Raw genomic sequence first — 16273 nt, forward strand, 5'->3', positions numbered from 1 at the left:
AGCAGCAGCAGCAGCATCGAGGTCGCCCCGCTCCCCTCGCCCGCAGTCCCCGGTGGGGCCCGGTGTACCCCGCACACRGCCCCGACCGCTCCCGCGCCCCCTGCCCCGGCCGCGCCGTCGGGCTGGAGCCGCGGCCGCTGCTCGGAGAGCGGAGGGGTTGCTCCCGCTGCTCCCTCCCCGATCCCCGGCGGGAGAGTGTCCTCGCCCCGCGCCCAGCTCGGAGGGTTGTGAAGCATTGCGATCAGCGTTTCCCTTTTCCCCCGAAAGCAGCGGCTGAGGAACGGAGGAGGAGCGCATGGGAAACGGGACCTGCAGCAGCGCCCGGCCGCGCTCCGGGGAGTTTTTGTGCCTTTCCCTTTATTATTATTTTCACCCCAAAAGCGGGCCGGTTTATCCGCACTTTCGGGTGTTGCGGAGCCAAACCCGCGCCCCGGCTGCTGCGGCTGAACTGCATCACAAACTCCACAGAAAACGCCTGTTGATTCGGGATGCACCTCTGCTCCCCGGCCCAAAGTACGCGCGTWATAGCAAATACTTAAACTGTGATGTTTCATAATAGTTATTAATTATTTTAAGAAAAAAATGTGAGAGTGGGGAAAAAAAAACCAAAAAAAACCAACCCACAGCCGTGTTAGCGGTGCTGCAATCCCATCGGGAAGACTGTACCCCGTCCGAGCGCCCTTGTGCCCCGGCCCGGCTCGGCTCCCCGGGCCCGCGGTCGCCAGCCAGCAACAGCCCGGGTCTGGCCCGAGCGCTACGGGCCGGGGAGCGGGCAGGGTCCGTCCTAGCCCCGCAGCCGGCCCGGAGCGGCCCCGTTGCCCGGGCCCTGCTCGTCCCGTCGGTCTCCGGGGTCGGCGCGGAGCCTCGCAATTATTTGTTTTTAATTATTTTTTCCCGATCCACACAATTATTTCAAACTAAGTGACCACGTTGAGGTTTGTCCCGCTCCCGGCTATGCGCTGCTATGCCTGATTTAAGRGATTTTAGCATATTTATCTCCCCGGTGCCGATTTCCAGCCCCGGGCATCCCGGTGGCGGCGCTGGGAGCCGCGGCTCGGCGGCGGGTCAGAACCCGGCCCCATCGCTGAGTTTTTCCCGCACTCCATCTTCGCTCGACCCCCCCGCCCCCCCACTCCGCATCCCCGCACTCCCCGGCGGGACTCCCTCTATTTTGCCGTCCCCGCCCCGCAGGGGCGTGCAGAGCCCGGGCGGGGAAAGCCCCCACGGCGCTGCCGGGCGAGGATGCTGCGAGCAGGGGAAGGGGGGCGGAGGAGGGGGTCTGCCGCGCTCCCCCCCCCGGGCCGGCTCCGTTTGGGGCCGGGGGTGCGGTTGGGGGCGGTGTGGGGCGGCGGGATTGGCTGGCCCGGCCGCCGGCCCTGCGCGCCCCGGCCCGTCTGCGGCGCCGCGGCCAGCTGGCGCCAGCGCTCATATAGGATGCGCGGGGATGGGACCGAGCCGGCCAGAGCAGCGGCTTTGCCATCTGAGTAACACCCTCCATCCAACCTCCTCTGCTCCTCCSGCGCTCGCTCTGCCTTTCCCCCCTCCTCTCTCTCTTGTCTTTTTTTTTTTTTAAATTCCCCCTCCGTTCTCCCCCTCTTCGCGGCACTCGCATCCTCCACGCCGGCATCCATCGCCACCCAGCCTCCCGCGCCGGGTAAGTGTGGGGCGCGGGGGGGTTGGCCGCGCCGGTTCCAGGGCGCACTCGCTGCTCTCTCTAAACACCCTTCTCTCCGCWCTTCTCCTTCTCTCCCCCCTCCCCATTTCTCCCCCTCCTTTTTCTTTTGTGTCAGTTGGAATTCTTGCTAGAACTACGCTATATTAGTTCTGCCGTTCTTCCTTTTTTACCCCGCTTTTGAAGCCAGCTGGAAAAACTCCTATTGACGTTTGTAGCGAGAGCGGGGGGGGGGACGGGGGGGGAGGAAGCTTTTTCCTTTTTTCCTTTTTTTTTCTTTTTGTTTTTGGTTAAGAGTTTGAAATGGGATCTCTGTTTATTTTGTGGGGCAATGAGCAGAGAGGGCGCAAGGCAAGGACTTTTGGGGAGAGGATATTTTTGGAAGGGGGGAGGGGCTCTCCTTCCCCCTCCCCATCCATGTACCTCTGGGAAAAGAAGCCGGCCGGGAGCCGGCCCGGCGAGCAGCGCACCCAGGGCTGCCGAGCTGCTAAACCCTCCCGTCTCTCCCTACAGGTGCTGCCCCGGCGCTTCCCCGGACCTGCCTCCGCTACCCGCCTGTTGACAGAGGCACACGCTGACTTCGGGGGTCCTCCCCCACGCCTCAGAGGGCGCGCTCCAGTCACCCGGCGGTTTTTCTTTCTAAGAAAAGCCTCCCCATTTCTTAAAACCCACCAGGCAGCGCCAAAAGCGACCCCCCGAGCAGCACCCCCCGCCCCCACCGAGCGCCGCTCGCTCCTGGCCCGGGGGTGGGTGGGACGGCAGGCCCAAGGCCATGGAGGTGGCCACCGATCAGCCTCGCTGGATGGCCCACCACGCCGTGCTCAATGGGCAGCACCCCGAGAGCCACCACCCCGGGCTGGCTCACAACTACATGGAACCAGCGCAGCTCCTACCTCCGGATGAAGTCGACGTCTTCTTCAACCACCTGGACTCCCAGGGCAACCCTTACTACGCCAATTCCGCCCATGCCCGCGCCAGGGTCTCCTACAGCCAGGCACACGGTAAATGAGCACCCCGGCCCCTTCCCCGCCGTCTCGGCAGCGCTCCGGACCCTCCGTACGGGCCGCGGGTGTCCCGAGCGGGGCTGAGAAGTTTCACTCGGGGCCGCGTCGGTGTGTCGGAGCCGGGGAAGAGGAGATCGAGAGCAGGATAGAAAGGGAGACAAGGGTGATTTTAACCCTAGGGGTAACCAAGGACTAGCGGAGGGGAGGGAAAGAAATGGGGGAGGTGAGAGAGGAAGGGGAAATAGTGTGCGCACAGGCTAAAACTTCTCAGACACGGCTACTTCCCGGATGCAAAATACAAACCGATTCAAACCGGCGATGGATTTTATTTGGGGGTGTTTTTAGGAGCCGAAGAGAGAGCGTTACGGCAGCTTAGAAGATAGAGCAGAAAGGGGTTTGCTGCTTATTCCCAGGAACGGGGTGGGAGGAAAGGGAGTGCCTGGGTCCCCSTCCTGCTCCCCTTAGTCCTTCTCGYCTGGCTRGCTGGTATATCCCTCGCATAGGACAGGGCGAAGGGGCTGCTGCACCGGCCTGGCTGTTCTTCCCCGGGTTGCGAAGCCTCTGCCGTGGCCGCCTGTCCCCCGGCTGCTCGCAGACCGAGGAGCTGCCCAACCCCGGGGAGCTGGGGGTCTTCCCCGAGCCGCTCCGGGCTGAGCCGCCTCACGCTGATCCCAATCGCTCTTGTGTTCCTACAGCCCGYCTGACCGGGAGTCAAATGTGCCGGCCTCATCTTATCCACAGCCCCGGGATCCCTTGGCTGGACAGCAGCAAGGCGGCACTGTCTGCCCATCACCACAACCCCTGGACCGTCAGCCCCTTCACCAAGACACCCCTGCACCCCTCGGCGGCCGGAGCGCCTGGGGCCATCTCGGTGTACCCGGGCAGCAGCACCTCCAGCACCGCCTCCGTGTCTTCGCTCACGCCGGCCTCGCACTCCGGCTCCCACCTCTTCGGCTTCCCCCCGACCCCTCCCAAGGAAGTGTCCCCAGACCCCAACTCCACCAGCGCCGCCTCCCCTTCTTCCTCCGCCGGGGCTCGGCAGGAGGACAAAGACAGCATCAAGTACCAAGTGTCGCTGTCGGAGGGGATGAAGATGGAGAGCGCCAGCCCGCTCAGAAGCAGCCTCACCAGCATGGGGGCCCAGCCCTCCACCCACCACCCCATCCCCACMTACCCCTCGTACGTGCCGGCAGCCCACGACTACAGCAGCAGCCTCTTCCACCCGGGCAGCTTTCTGGGGGGCCCCGCGTCCAGCTTTACCCCCAAGCCGCGGAGCAAGGCCAGGTCGTGTTCGGGTGAGTGTCGCATCCCGCGGGCTCCCCGCCGTGTCCCGCGTGGAAGGGCCGCGCTGCCGGCGCTGCGTGCGGGTGGTGGGTGGCTGTGCCGGCTGCTGGGGTGAGGGCGGCTTGTGTGGGCCCTCTTCGGGACAGAGGGACAGGTGACTGCTCGGTTCTGCTTTTCTGGGTTTTTAAACTCGGAGATGGAGCTTGGACCGGGTTCCTGGGGGTGCCGATGMGCCCGGGCACTGGCCCCAGGGCGCTTGAAGGGAACGCGGGGCACGGGAGTGGGGCAGTCTGAGCCAGCAGACCGCGTTGTACAATGAGGGATTTATACGGAGAGAGAAACCCAAACCCTTTCCCTCGGAGAAAAGCAGGCCTCAGCCTCCTGAGGGGCTCAGGCTTGATCCCGCTCCCTCAAGTCAAGCAAACCTCCATGGTGACACATGGGGACTTYCCAGCGATAGGTATTTCTCCCTCCATAATTTCCACGTCTCTTCATTAACACCACCCAAGGCCCGAGCGAAAGATGAAAGCGAAACTTCCCTGCCCGATCCCCTTCAGATCGCAGAGGGCCTTCTTCCCTTCGCGTTTTACAAGAGCAAAAGTTCAAATATAGTTTACATACCAGTGCAAAAGACTAAGGTGTCCAGTCATTGCCAACTTACTCCAGCCTAACTTTAACTAGAAAATATTTCCCCCTTTTTCTTTTTTTTCACCCTGAATCAGACATCTCTCTGCTTCCAAACAACTGCCTGCAGACCTTTTCCATGTTCACAACCCTTCCTTGCATTTCTTCTAAAAGTGCAATCCTAAATCCACAAATTAGGTGATGGACAAAGTTTTGACCCCACTTAGAAATCACAGTAGTTATACAGCTAGACATGAATTATGACAATTTATGTAATTCTACTGACCTTCCTGGTTTAACATTCTCACCAATGGAAGGAAATTTACTGCAATATATTTGGGCTGAATTTAGACAGCCCTTTAAAAATAAATGGCTCTATGGGTGTTTGCATATGTATCCCATTGAACGTATTTGCTTATGAATACACTACATGTTTTTATTTAAGTAGACAATAATTTAGAAATGTGATCTCTTATGAGTTTTGCAACAAAAATACCAGCTATTTTACAAGCTCATCAGTACTGTTTCAAATGATTCCTCTGAGGGGAAAAATACAGTCTTTCTCTGCCATKATTTCCAGGCAGTTCCCACTATGTGTATGTATTTTTCAGTAGTGCATAGAAAAGAAACTACAGGCAATTGGTAGCCCAAATCTCCTGAGTTTGAAAACTGATTCAAGGTCTCTAAAGATAGAGGGATCCTGGGTAGCTTTTAAAAAAAAATTTGTCCTGTAGCTGCCGATGAATTTTAGATGGGGGAAACAAGGATTTTTTTTTTTTTTTTTTAATAGTTGCTTCTTCTTTTTTTTTCCCTCTGTAAGGGAGCTCCCAGTGCAAGGAACTGGGGAAAGTTCGTGACCACTCAGTGTTTTTGTAGGAAAACTAAGACTCACGACAGGACGACTCCTGCAGCTTCCTGCCCTAGGAGGGACAAAAGCTACAAATGCAGCGCTGCAGAGCTCCCCTCATTTTTCACTCTAGACTGTGTTGTTTAAAAGCTACCCACTCCCTAGATTAAAGCAGACACGAGCCCCGCTGAACTCAACATGGCCTGCTTCAGTTATTAGCAAAAAGAATTTCCTTTCCAGTTAAATACTGTAGGATTTGCATAAACTATATTAAGAGAGATTTCTATATTAAGCAGACCTGCTCTCAAACCATCCAAGGCAAATGAACTTTTAGCAGGGAGCTTTTCTGAAGCAGAGACAGATATCTAGGAGCTACATGTTGTGTTTTATTTAATACAGCTATTCTRCAATGCCATGTTTACCACATTGTACTACTAAAACTAATAATGRAGGTAAACTGCTCCCTACCAGATTTAACCTGGGTTGCTGAAAAATCACRGAAACAGAAGACCATTCAAAGCCTGTTTTTTACAGTAATTTCCAGTGAAACTAAACTTTCTCAAAGAACAGCATTAACAGTGTTTTTCTGCCTTTAGAACAAAAATCATAACTGAGCCTGTGGTATTCTGTATCCATTCCCAGCCTGCTCGACTCTACTTTCTCATCCTGTAGCATTTGTAACCAAAAAGAAAGTGCAGAATTGGAGGTCTTTCTGCTTAGATTTAGTTCTAGAAAAGCTCTTCCTCTGACCCTGTCTTTAACGTGCTGTGTGTTTGCAGGTGTGTGTGTTTGTGTGCACGTGCACGGGTGTTTTTGTGGCAGGGGAACACAGGATTTCASCCCCGGAGTGCAATAGATCCGAGAGGGGAGCGGTGCCCAGTGCACACTGAGGGAGTTCTCCTTGCTGAAACGATAACTTCCATCTGACACAATGAGAGTGTCACTCTTTCTCACCTTCCAGAGAGCACTGCCTTATTTCTGATCATGACAGAAAATCCTCACTGGAGCCTGGGAGTTCTCAAAACACTGAGTTCCTAGCTGCATGTGCTGTAGATGTCACTGCTGCCTGATTGCGCTTAATTAACAGAATTAACACACTGTTTTGACTTCTGAAAAATGCCTAAAGGACAATGCAAAAAGATTTTGTGAATTTGTTTTTAAAGAAAGAAATCCGGTTTCTTCGTGTTTCCATTTAGAAGGCAGAGAGTGTGTGAACTGCGGAGCCACTGCTACCCCTCTCTGGAGAAGAGACGGCACCGGGCATTACCTGTGTAACGCCTGCGGGCTCTACCACAAAATGAACGGTCAAAACCGACCTCTCATTAAACCCAAGAGAAGGCTGGTAGGTGTCTCTGTTTCTCCTGGGTTTGGGGATAAATAAGGCGAAGGGACCACACACAGGCACGAGTCAGTCGTGCCTCTCCTCTCAGCCCCTGCGTGAGCCGAGCTGTACTGTACGAGGGGGTCAGTCACGGCGAGGTCACTGCCGTGCCTCGGGGCACATCTCCCCCTCCGCCCCTCCGCCCCCATCCTGCCGCAGACCACCGAGCCCGCCTCTGTCCYGTCCCGAGCCTCCCTGCCGCTCACCATGCATGCGGGATATCGTGTGTCCGTCTCTCCGTTTATCCTCGCATGACAGCTTTTAATTTAATTCCTCATTTATTTGGCCTCTTGGGACGGTTTGGGCGCACACCGGGAGCGAAAGGGTTATGAGCGTGAATGTCCTCCACCATGTACTAAAAAAAAATTCCAGCTCCAAAAAAGCAAAACAAATCAGATGAGTCAAAGCTACTGCTCCCTACTTAATAATTATTTGTATAAAAGCCATGAAGTAATTTTCACTCTTATATTCYCTGGCAATATTAATATTGGTTCCCTCCCCAGACAATCCCCTACTGTTAAAAAAAATCCTATTATTTTTCCATGGAGTCACCTATACTTTGTATTTTCATTTGAGTGATTTAAAAAAAAAAGTCCTTTCTAAGCTCCTGGTAGTAGTTTCCTATCCGGATATCTGTACGTTAAAGATAAGGAAACTTTGTGTATCTGTTTCCTGACTCTAAAAGCTTTAGAGAGTTTCTATAGGCAAGCCTTGCCAGTCATGCTTGCTGTTTTGAAATTTCTAATACACTCTACTCCACAAATAATGCGTAAAATGCTAAGAATAATAAATATATTTTTTTGAGCTTTGTGATTTATGGTCCCTAAGTCTCCTAGCTGTTCGTGGGCAAGTTTCAGTGAGGTTTAGAGAGCAGAAAATTGGCATTACTGTTCTAACACTGGGATGGGATACAGAAGATTTCTGCCGTGAGTCAGAATTTCAGCTATGCAAGCTCCTTAATGACTTGCCTTCTAAAGTGACTGACATATAGAAAAATGTTAAGACAACAGTGTAACATTATCGTCTCTCAGGCTCAAGTGCTTTCCAGACTGAATGGGACAGGCCATAGAGTTAAGCAGCATAGTTGAGTATCAGTAAGCCATCTCAAATATGCAAACATAGGTCTCCACCTTCCAGCGTGCTGGGAGACTGTTATACTTAGCTCACTGTGCAGGGTTTGGGGGGCACTAGAGAGGTTTTCTTTTAGTGTAGTTGTTTAAATGTTTTGTTTTGTTTTAATTGATTTACAGCTTTGTTTATTGCCCCTTTTTCCACTGTAGTTTGCTTGTTTGCGGGGGAGAGGAGATGGCCATCTTTGGGAATTTGTTCATCTGCCATGCAATAGCAAAGCGATCGTATTAATAATGTCAGCGTTTGGACGTCTGGCATTAATTGTGTTTGGGTTGCATGAGTGCATTTGCAGTGGGGGGTACCCCCTCTTTCTGCCTTTGGCCTGTTCTCACAGGCGAGTGAGGCACAGAAATATATGAGTCTCCGAGGGCCTGATGCTTGCCTAAAGCTCCCTAGCCGACCGTCAGCTTTGGGAAAGTTACAGAGGGCCATGGCGTAAATCAGGAGCAAGTGAGAACAGAGCCCTGCGCTCCTCTTGGGCGAGCGGGCCGGGCTGTGCTTCCAGTGGCGCCAGCTCCCCACCGGGCAGGGAAGCGCACCGAGTTCTCTGGAAAAAAAACCCACTGCCCCAAACCCACGGACTGGCTCTGTGCTCACGGACATGCCCTGTGCATTACTGGGAGCTTTGCTGTGCTTCACCCCACGGCTCTCCAAGGCTGATGGCAGAAATTCCCAGAGCAAGGCCCCCGGGGAACGGCCGCGATTGATGCGCTTTAGGAAGTAAACTCCAATTTAAGAAAACACTGAGTCCTCAGCATTAATTCAGTAGCACAAAATGGACTTGGTATTTTGACCTCTCCTAGAGGCAGGGCTGAAGGTTTCTGGTGCAAAATGATTTCCCAAAATACAGGGTGCAGTTAGTCTGTCCATAACACTTTGTACGTCACTGTCCATGCACAAAGGACGCTTTATCGTGGGGTCTGCTAGACAAGGGCCCATCCAGGAATCACGGCCGCCTGCTGTTCTACTTTTCCTGTTCTTGTTTTGGGAGGTGGGTGAATGTTTGGGCATTTTTCTTTCCCCCCACCTTGGTTTCAGCAGAACAATAGTTTTAGGGAAGGGTGGTGGATTTTTGGTGGTTTTGTTTAATTTTAAGACAGTTGTTTGAGGGCTTGTCAGCCAATGAACTAAGTAGGGACAGAGGCGGCAGACGGGTCAGCGGAATCATTGCTGCAAGGCATGAAATTTGGTTTGCTAAATATTTAAAGAAAGTTGGAGCCGGTTTTGTTTTCTCCCTTTCACTTGTAAATGCAAACTGAATTTTCAGTGATGGCTCTGATAAATACTGCACCCAGCTAAGTAATGTGGTTCGTTTTCTTTTGTGTCCACCTTTCAAGGGCCAGAGTAGGGGTAAAAATCACATTCTTAAAGATTCCCTCTTTTCAAACTCAGTCCCAGCATTGGCACAGAWTAAATTGGTCATTAAAGAAAAAGAAAAAAGGGAAATGCATGTTCATGATGCATTTTAAAATCCTGCAAAGGGAAAACTTAAAAAAGTCAAGATTATTTTTCCCCCTCCCTCTAAAATTTTTGTTTGTGGAATCGGAGATTCATTGTTTCTCTCCTTACTTCTCGTGAACACAGAATGCCATGAAGCTTGAAACTGCACTTTGCATAGGAGAATATTTAAATTTAAACAAATTTAAATGTAACGGCCATAAAACGTAAAACTGACGGCAGCTTTCCTCCAGCCCTGATGCTCTGCAAAATCTGAGYAACTGGTTCTCCCCAAACTAAATATTGAGTCCAATTTGACCTTTCTCATGATCTCCCTCTGCCTGGTGATACATTTTAATTTTCTTTTTCTTTTGGTTAGTCAGCGGCCAGGAGAGCAGGGACTTGTTGTGCCAACTGTCAGACAACCACCACGACCTTATGGCGACGTAACGCAAACGGGGACCCGGTTTGTAATGCCTGCGGACTCTACTATAAATTGCACAATGTGAGTATTTACTCATCTCATGTGTCGCTGCTTGCCTAGCCTGGATTGATGTCTTAACTGCATGGTGTACACTGGKCTTTTATTGGTTTCAGGGGTTTGGTTGTTGTTTTATTCCTTCCCCMGTCTCTAAGGTTCCCCTGGGAAGTGACAGCCGTTCTTTGTCAGCATAGTGATGCTAAGTTCAGTGACATTACAATGTATTAGCTTGGCTTCTAACGCTTGGGCAAACCAGGCAAAATAGAGCTGCCACACTTGGTTTAAACTAAGTGGGTTTTGTGTGCCATTTCCCTCCTGAAACAGGCCATTTGGAATGGGCTCTGTGCAAAAATTAATCGTGATGGGCTAACTTCATTTTGACTTGGTAAAAAATAATTATATCTGAGGCTTTGTTGTATTAGGTAATTTTTTTTAAGAAATTAATCCTAAGCAGGAACACTTGATACGTTGGAACRTTATTTACACTGTAAGTAACAGAGGTTACTGGTACAAGATTGCTCATGTCTCAGGACTGAATTTGGGTCAGCATGTGCCTCCTAGTTTGATCTTCTATTAGGAAATGAATGAGGACTGAGGGTAAGCCTACGGGAAGGAGAGTCATCAGCTGCCAAATTCAGTTCAATTTGTTTTTCATGTCTAGGGGTTTTTTGTGTGTGTGGTTTTATTAAACAAATCAATATAAACAAGTTCTGCAGAGAGCAACACCATTTTTTTTGGCCAGARAAAGGTCTCCATCCAGGAAAAACACATGGGGGCTGTCCAAATATTTTCATTTTTGCACAATAAGGTCATTTTGTCTGCATGAGCCTGATTTTCTCATTTCTTGCAGGTGAACAGGCCTCTGACCATGAAAAAGGAAGGAATTCAGACCAGGAATAGGAAAATGTCCAACAAATCAAAGAAAAGCAAGAAAGGCTCTGAGTGTTTTGAGGAACTGTCCAAGTGCATGCAGGAGAAGTCGTCTCCCTTCAGCGCTGCTGCCCTCGCCAGTCACATGGCACCCATGGGGCATTTGCCCCCTTTCAGCCACTCTGGACACATCCTACCAACACCCACCCCCATCCACCCCTCTTCCAGCATCTCATTTGGACACCCACACCCATCCAGCATGGTTACAGCCATGGGATAAAACCTGATGACCAAGAGACCCACCCAGGTATTAAGAACATGGGACTTTGCCTAAGATGATACCATATAAGAAAATGTTCTGCCAAGAGGAGAATGTAGGGATGGCAAAAGGAGATCTTTGCTCCCATGTGGTTTAACTCTTAATGCTGGACTAAAACCTTGCAAATGATGGGTCTTCTGCAGAAATGTGTAGTGGTGCCTGTAATGCACTTTGCCCCCTCAGGTATAAGAAAAAAGAACTCATCTGTTCGATACTTCATGGTCCAGCAGGAAGCAAGAGACGGCAGAAGCTGAAGGAGAAGGCTTGGAACTGGCTTTCCTTTCTCTTTGTTATTACTGTGAATATTGTAAAGAGATATAAGCAGCCTCCCAGGATGGAATTGGCTCACTGGAAGCCAGACATGCTGGATTTCTATTGTGGACTTTCTTTGGGATGGGGAAAAAAAAGAAGAAAAAAAGAAAGGAAAAGAAAAAAGAAAAAGGAAAAAAAAAAAAAGAAAAGGACATCTTTATTAAACTGTAATTTTTAAAATCAGACACAAAGTCATATTTATTTTGTTTTCCACAAAAAGCCTCAACCCCTCTGATTGCATGTTTTTGTGCTGTCATTTGCAATGGTTACCCTGTAAGAAAAGCTGCCTTCAAAACAAGAAGGAGAGGGRAAATGTACTCGACAGCCCCTTGGATTAGCTCCATCTATCTTCCATACCAAARTTACTAGGAAGGGGGAAAAGATTGCGAGGGCGAGGAACAAAGCAAAAATGTAGCCGTAATATGGGATTTTAATATGCCCAAGATGGTGATTATTTTGACACAATTCCTTCATTCTTTTCCCTAACTTGAAAGATTTATTTTAAAAAAGAGCCCCTCGCCCAACTACCCCATTGTTYCTTAAAACAGACAACCTAGGTCAGGCAAACCGTTGGGAAAAATCTCTGGGGAAGGCAATCCTGCCACTAACAAGGGGTGAGATACAGGCGTTTACCAAAACTGTGTCGCAGCTAAGTTCTAGCACAGCCAAAACCATCATGGGGCACGAAAACCATCCCGCTCGCAGACTTTAGAGGTTGAAGCATTTTGTTCTGTTGTGTTGGCAGCTGTCGCTTAAAAATGCAGATTAGCTGCTTGGGTAAACTTGAGGCAGTGTGGCCACCACGTCCACACGCAGCTCGTGCTGTCTCAGGCATCCAGGCCCCGGTGGACTTCACAGGGAGGAAGGGCAGAAATGAGGTTGAGATCACTGGAGAGGGGAAAAAGAGAGACAATCAGTTTGAGCTTCACACATCCGTCAAATTTCAGACACGGCGACAGCTGATGAGACGAGGGAAAGCATCGTTCTAAGGGGAGCGTTGTTTTCCATAGCGGATTTTATATGAAAAAAAAAAACCAAAAAAAAAGAAAAAAAATTAAATCTCCCATTATTAAAACATATTGTACGTAAATGACCGAAAACAAAGCTATTGCCAATGTGAAGTGTATTCTATTGATTGTTATGATCTGATGCCTCTCGTGAACACAAGCTCCAGTATAACATACAGTGTACATATTTAGCTATACTTCTGATGAAAATGCCCCAATGAACAGAGGGGTTTGATAATGTAAACCACGTAAGCTTAACTCTGTGACAAGCTTTTTGTTTTATTTTATTTTTTAAAATTTTAACTATTTTGTTGTTGGGTTTTTCTTTTTTTTTTTTTTTTTTTTTTTTTTTTTTTTTTTTTTTTTTTTTTTTTTTTTTTTTTGGATCAAGCCAAATTGTATCTTTACTGCAAAAATCCTGCTTTAAAGAAAAAAAACAGAACAAAACAAAAATGGATGTATGTAAATTGTTTTTTAAACCTGTAATTCTAGTATTTTATAATTAAGAACCAAGCAGCCATGAAAATCCTGCTTTCCTCCTTTTTTTTTGGTCTGCATAGGCATATAGGTGCACTTTGTAAAGAAGTGGAAATAAATGGGAAACAAAATTGGTTGGGAGAAATCATAAGAATTTTTAATCTACTGAGGTGAAAAATTAGGTCCTTTTTACTTTTTACCTTTTACAATGGTACAGTTGTACATTATTTGTACCCAACTCAAATTTCTGTAGGATTTGGGCAGAGGGGAAGGGATGTGGGTGAAAGACAGGGATTACTGATACAGTTGACAAAGTGCAATATATTGTCAGTCACTGCAGCATAGACAACGGCAGTCGAGATTTAAGTTATTTTGTACTTGTATCAGCATAAAAAATTCTTCAGTATTTTCTGTTTTTATTTTAATTTTTATTTTGCTTATTTTGGATTAGTGAACTAAGTTATTGTTAATTATGTACAACATGTTTATATATTGTCTGTAAAAAGTGTATGCTTTCCTCATATTCCTTCAAGGTGAATATTGCTAAGAATAATAAAATACCTTTTTTTGTGAAACTACCTGTGCCCAGCTTCATGTTAAAAACATGCTTTCAGTAGGGAGCAGGGAAAAGTTATCATCATTGTTGCCAGTAGAATTGTTAGCTTATGCTTTATGCAGATCAGTCCATTGATATTTCAAAAACCTAACAGGGTAGGAAAAAAAGGGTATTAAAGAATGATTTAGTATCAAAAGCACAGGTACAAAAGCTCATTCTCCAGTGTTGTTTTGGGGTAACAAGGTTGCACGCTAAAGTTTCTAAGGTAGTTTAAAGTTTGAGGCAGCAGCCGCATTGCAGATGATGAACTGTGGTTTCTCTCGAGATTTATTTTTTTTATGTGTTGTTTCTTTTAAAGCGTTTAGAGAAATATTTCCACATTAAAAACGTATTTTAAAAGCACTGTAAATGTAGAAAAGTGGCCAGTTGCTTAATGGGTTTCAAGGCAGGACCTGTGTTAGACCAGGGGAAGTTCTCCGAAGGAACACTCTCAACCTGTTTCTTGCTTTTGTCATGATCSGTGGCGTGAAGGGAGCGAGGGAGAACTGCCAGCCTGGAGCTGCTCAGTGAAAAGGGCTGCAGCTGTGGGAGTAGAGGGCTGTGCACATGGGCTGGCATGTGAGGATGGAGAAAAGTGCTTATCAGGCACATCTTCCATGGCCAAAATTTTGCAGCAGCTTCCATCACACAGTCGGCCACACAAGGCCCTTACAAAGTCTTGCAAAGTGCCACCACCATGCGTAAGGGGGTGGGCATTTGCTGCAGCAGCAGCAGCAATATTTTCAAGAAAACTTCTAATGAACTTTGGGTTTCCTCCTTTGACCCCCTRGGAGATGTGTCTCACTTCTGTGGAAACCAGCTTTCCCCTTTACTCACTAAGGGGGGGAAAAAAATAACCTGAGTTCCTTTTTCAGCGTGTGTGTGTGTAAATTCCAGCCCTTTCCACCAGAGCTTCTCTTTTCCCCTGCAGCTCCTGCCCAGCCCTGGTTGCAAGCCCTGCCCGTGAATACCACGGAGTCGCAGCAGCTCTCGATGTGCTGAAGGAAGAACACGCAACAGGGACGGGGCCTTCCCGCACCGTTTCAGACGAGTTAATCATCTCTCCAACTTGTTTAGCAAGGCTTAGTGCAAACACCCATTAAAAAAAAAAAAAAAAAAAAAAATGCAGTTTATAGCATACCAGTGCAAGCTTCATTTAAAAAGAAACATGTTTCATTTCGGCCAGGTTTAAAATGGGCTTATAACTGAACTCGGCTGCTTTCCCTCCATCTTTGAATAGCTCAGAAAGAACCAGCAACATCTCTTTAAAATATGAAATAATCAAGCTGCTCGCTGTGGTTGCACATCACCCATCTGTTCAGGCTGTGGTGGTGGCTCACCTGGGGGCTGCCTCTCTGCTGGTATTTTGCAGGTTTGGTTGGATCTGCTGACAGAACTGGGGCCGTGATCCATCAGGCTGTCAGGAGGAGTGGTGCATCCCCCAGCRCCCGGAGGAGCGTGCCTCTCTGAGTGGGGGCTTCAGCAGTTCCTGCAACACAGATAATAAATAATCCCGTGTTTGTCAGGTGGCACTAATCTGTGAAAGATCAAACCATCTCTCTGCAATGTGTGTATCGTGTTTGTCTCCAGACATTTTGCATAGCAGAAGAAAAACAAACAGCAGGGAATGGAAATGGAGCAAGTGTGTAAAGTTCAACGTAAAGTGTAAGCACAGAGCAGATATCGAGGCAACAAATTGGGATTTATAGTCCTTTCACTACCACCAAACACTGGGGGACAGGCTTTTTGTGAGGGGGGAACACTGACATTACTTGCCTTTGGTTCCTGTTGTTGGGATTATTGTTTTAAGCCGTGCTTAATTGTCATGTCTCCACGGCCACATCAAAAGCCAAGAAGATTAGGTTACAGGGAGTGTTTGATGTCAAAATACAAAATAAATAAAAGGAAAGCTGAAAAGGTACTGTATTTTCTATGATGTCTAGTGAGGTTTTTGCTTCAAACATCCCTTTTTATTATTATTATTTTGCAAAGGTTGCACTTTCAGTGACAAGATTTCATTTACTTACTTTCAAATGACTCCACTGCTTTCCTGCAGCAGCTCGAAAGGGTTAATATCCCCTCTTTGATGGCAAACATGGTATAATTAACGCAAACTTCTTAAGTATCCTGGTGACCTGTAGATGGCCACATGAGAATTTTGTTATTTACTGACTTGCCAAACGTTTATTGCTTATAGCAGGACAAGTGGGAAGCAGGCATTAATTTTGATGCCGTTATCTGTGATTGCGTGTAAAGTTCATAGCAGAGAGTGCCTATATGTCAACTGCAATTAAGCATTTTCCCATTTTTTCAAAAATTAATTTCACGTTGGTGGAGGGGGTTGAAGCAGCAGATTTGCAAACTGAACTGCTTTCCTCAGAGAGGAGTGACACAGCCAGACACAGGACAACTTCCCCTTACCTGCAGGCTGCAAAAGAAAACACTCTGGCGCCATGGAGCATTTGATCCTTGGCTGCTCTGCAGAGACCGTCAAATCAGTACCAACTGTGGCAGGGCAGAGAGGGACATTTTGTGGTGTGGCATCTCCCCTTGGAAATTAGCCGGAAAAACAACCAGAAATGAAGCCAAAAAGTGGCTAACAGGTGAGTATGTTAATTTATCACCAACCTGGACTGGATTAGAATGCGTGACCTAGAAGTAAAATGCTTTGTTTAGCCCAACTCCCTGGGCCATCTGGTCCCTGCAAGCAAACATTTCTAAGTGAGATTAAGTGACTGTTCTTTAAGCATGGTGATGATATGAGCGCAAACCAGGCTGCTCTGGGTCTAACAGCATCAGCATCAGGGCACTGACTGGGGCTGAATCAGAGAC

General features: G+C 48.3%; 1 protein-coding gene across 2 annotated transcripts in view; it reads left to right on the forward strand.

Moving 5' to 3' along the window:
• Nucleotides 1-12723, forward strand: part of GATA2 (GATA binding protein 2) — a 17885-nt gene extending 5162 nt beyond the window's left edge. Inside the window, exons 1-6 of one of the 2 annotated variants that reach the window (XM_057390238.1) lie at nucleotides 1440-1654; nucleotides 2186-2673; nucleotides 3372-3971; nucleotides 6628-6773; nucleotides 9760-9885; nucleotides 10712-12723. In XM_057390238.1, the coding sequence (XP_057246221.1) occupies nucleotides 2445-2673; nucleotides 3372-3971; nucleotides 6628-6773; nucleotides 9760-9885; nucleotides 10712-11011 (1401 nt within the window). In that variant the 5' untranslated portion in view covers nucleotides 1440-1654; nucleotides 2186-2444 and the 3' untranslated portion in view covers nucleotides 11012-12723. Of the gene's footprint in view, nucleotides 1-1439; nucleotides 1655-2185; nucleotides 2674-3371; nucleotides 3972-6627; nucleotides 6774-9759; nucleotides 9886-10711 lie in introns of those variants that run through there. The other variant, XM_057390239.1, reaches the window with a different exon arrangement.
• The last annotated feature ends 3550 nt before the right edge of the window (nucleotides 12724-16273 follow it).

The sequence above is a fragment of the Malurus melanocephalus genome, unplaced genomic scaffold (genome assembly GCF_030028575.1).
Source record: "Malurus melanocephalus ecotype Western Australia unplaced genomic scaffold, MMel_1.1 scaffold_24, whole genome shotgun sequence".
Taxonomy (NCBI): Eukaryota; Metazoa; Chordata; class Aves; order Passeriformes; family Maluridae; genus Malurus; species Malurus melanocephalus.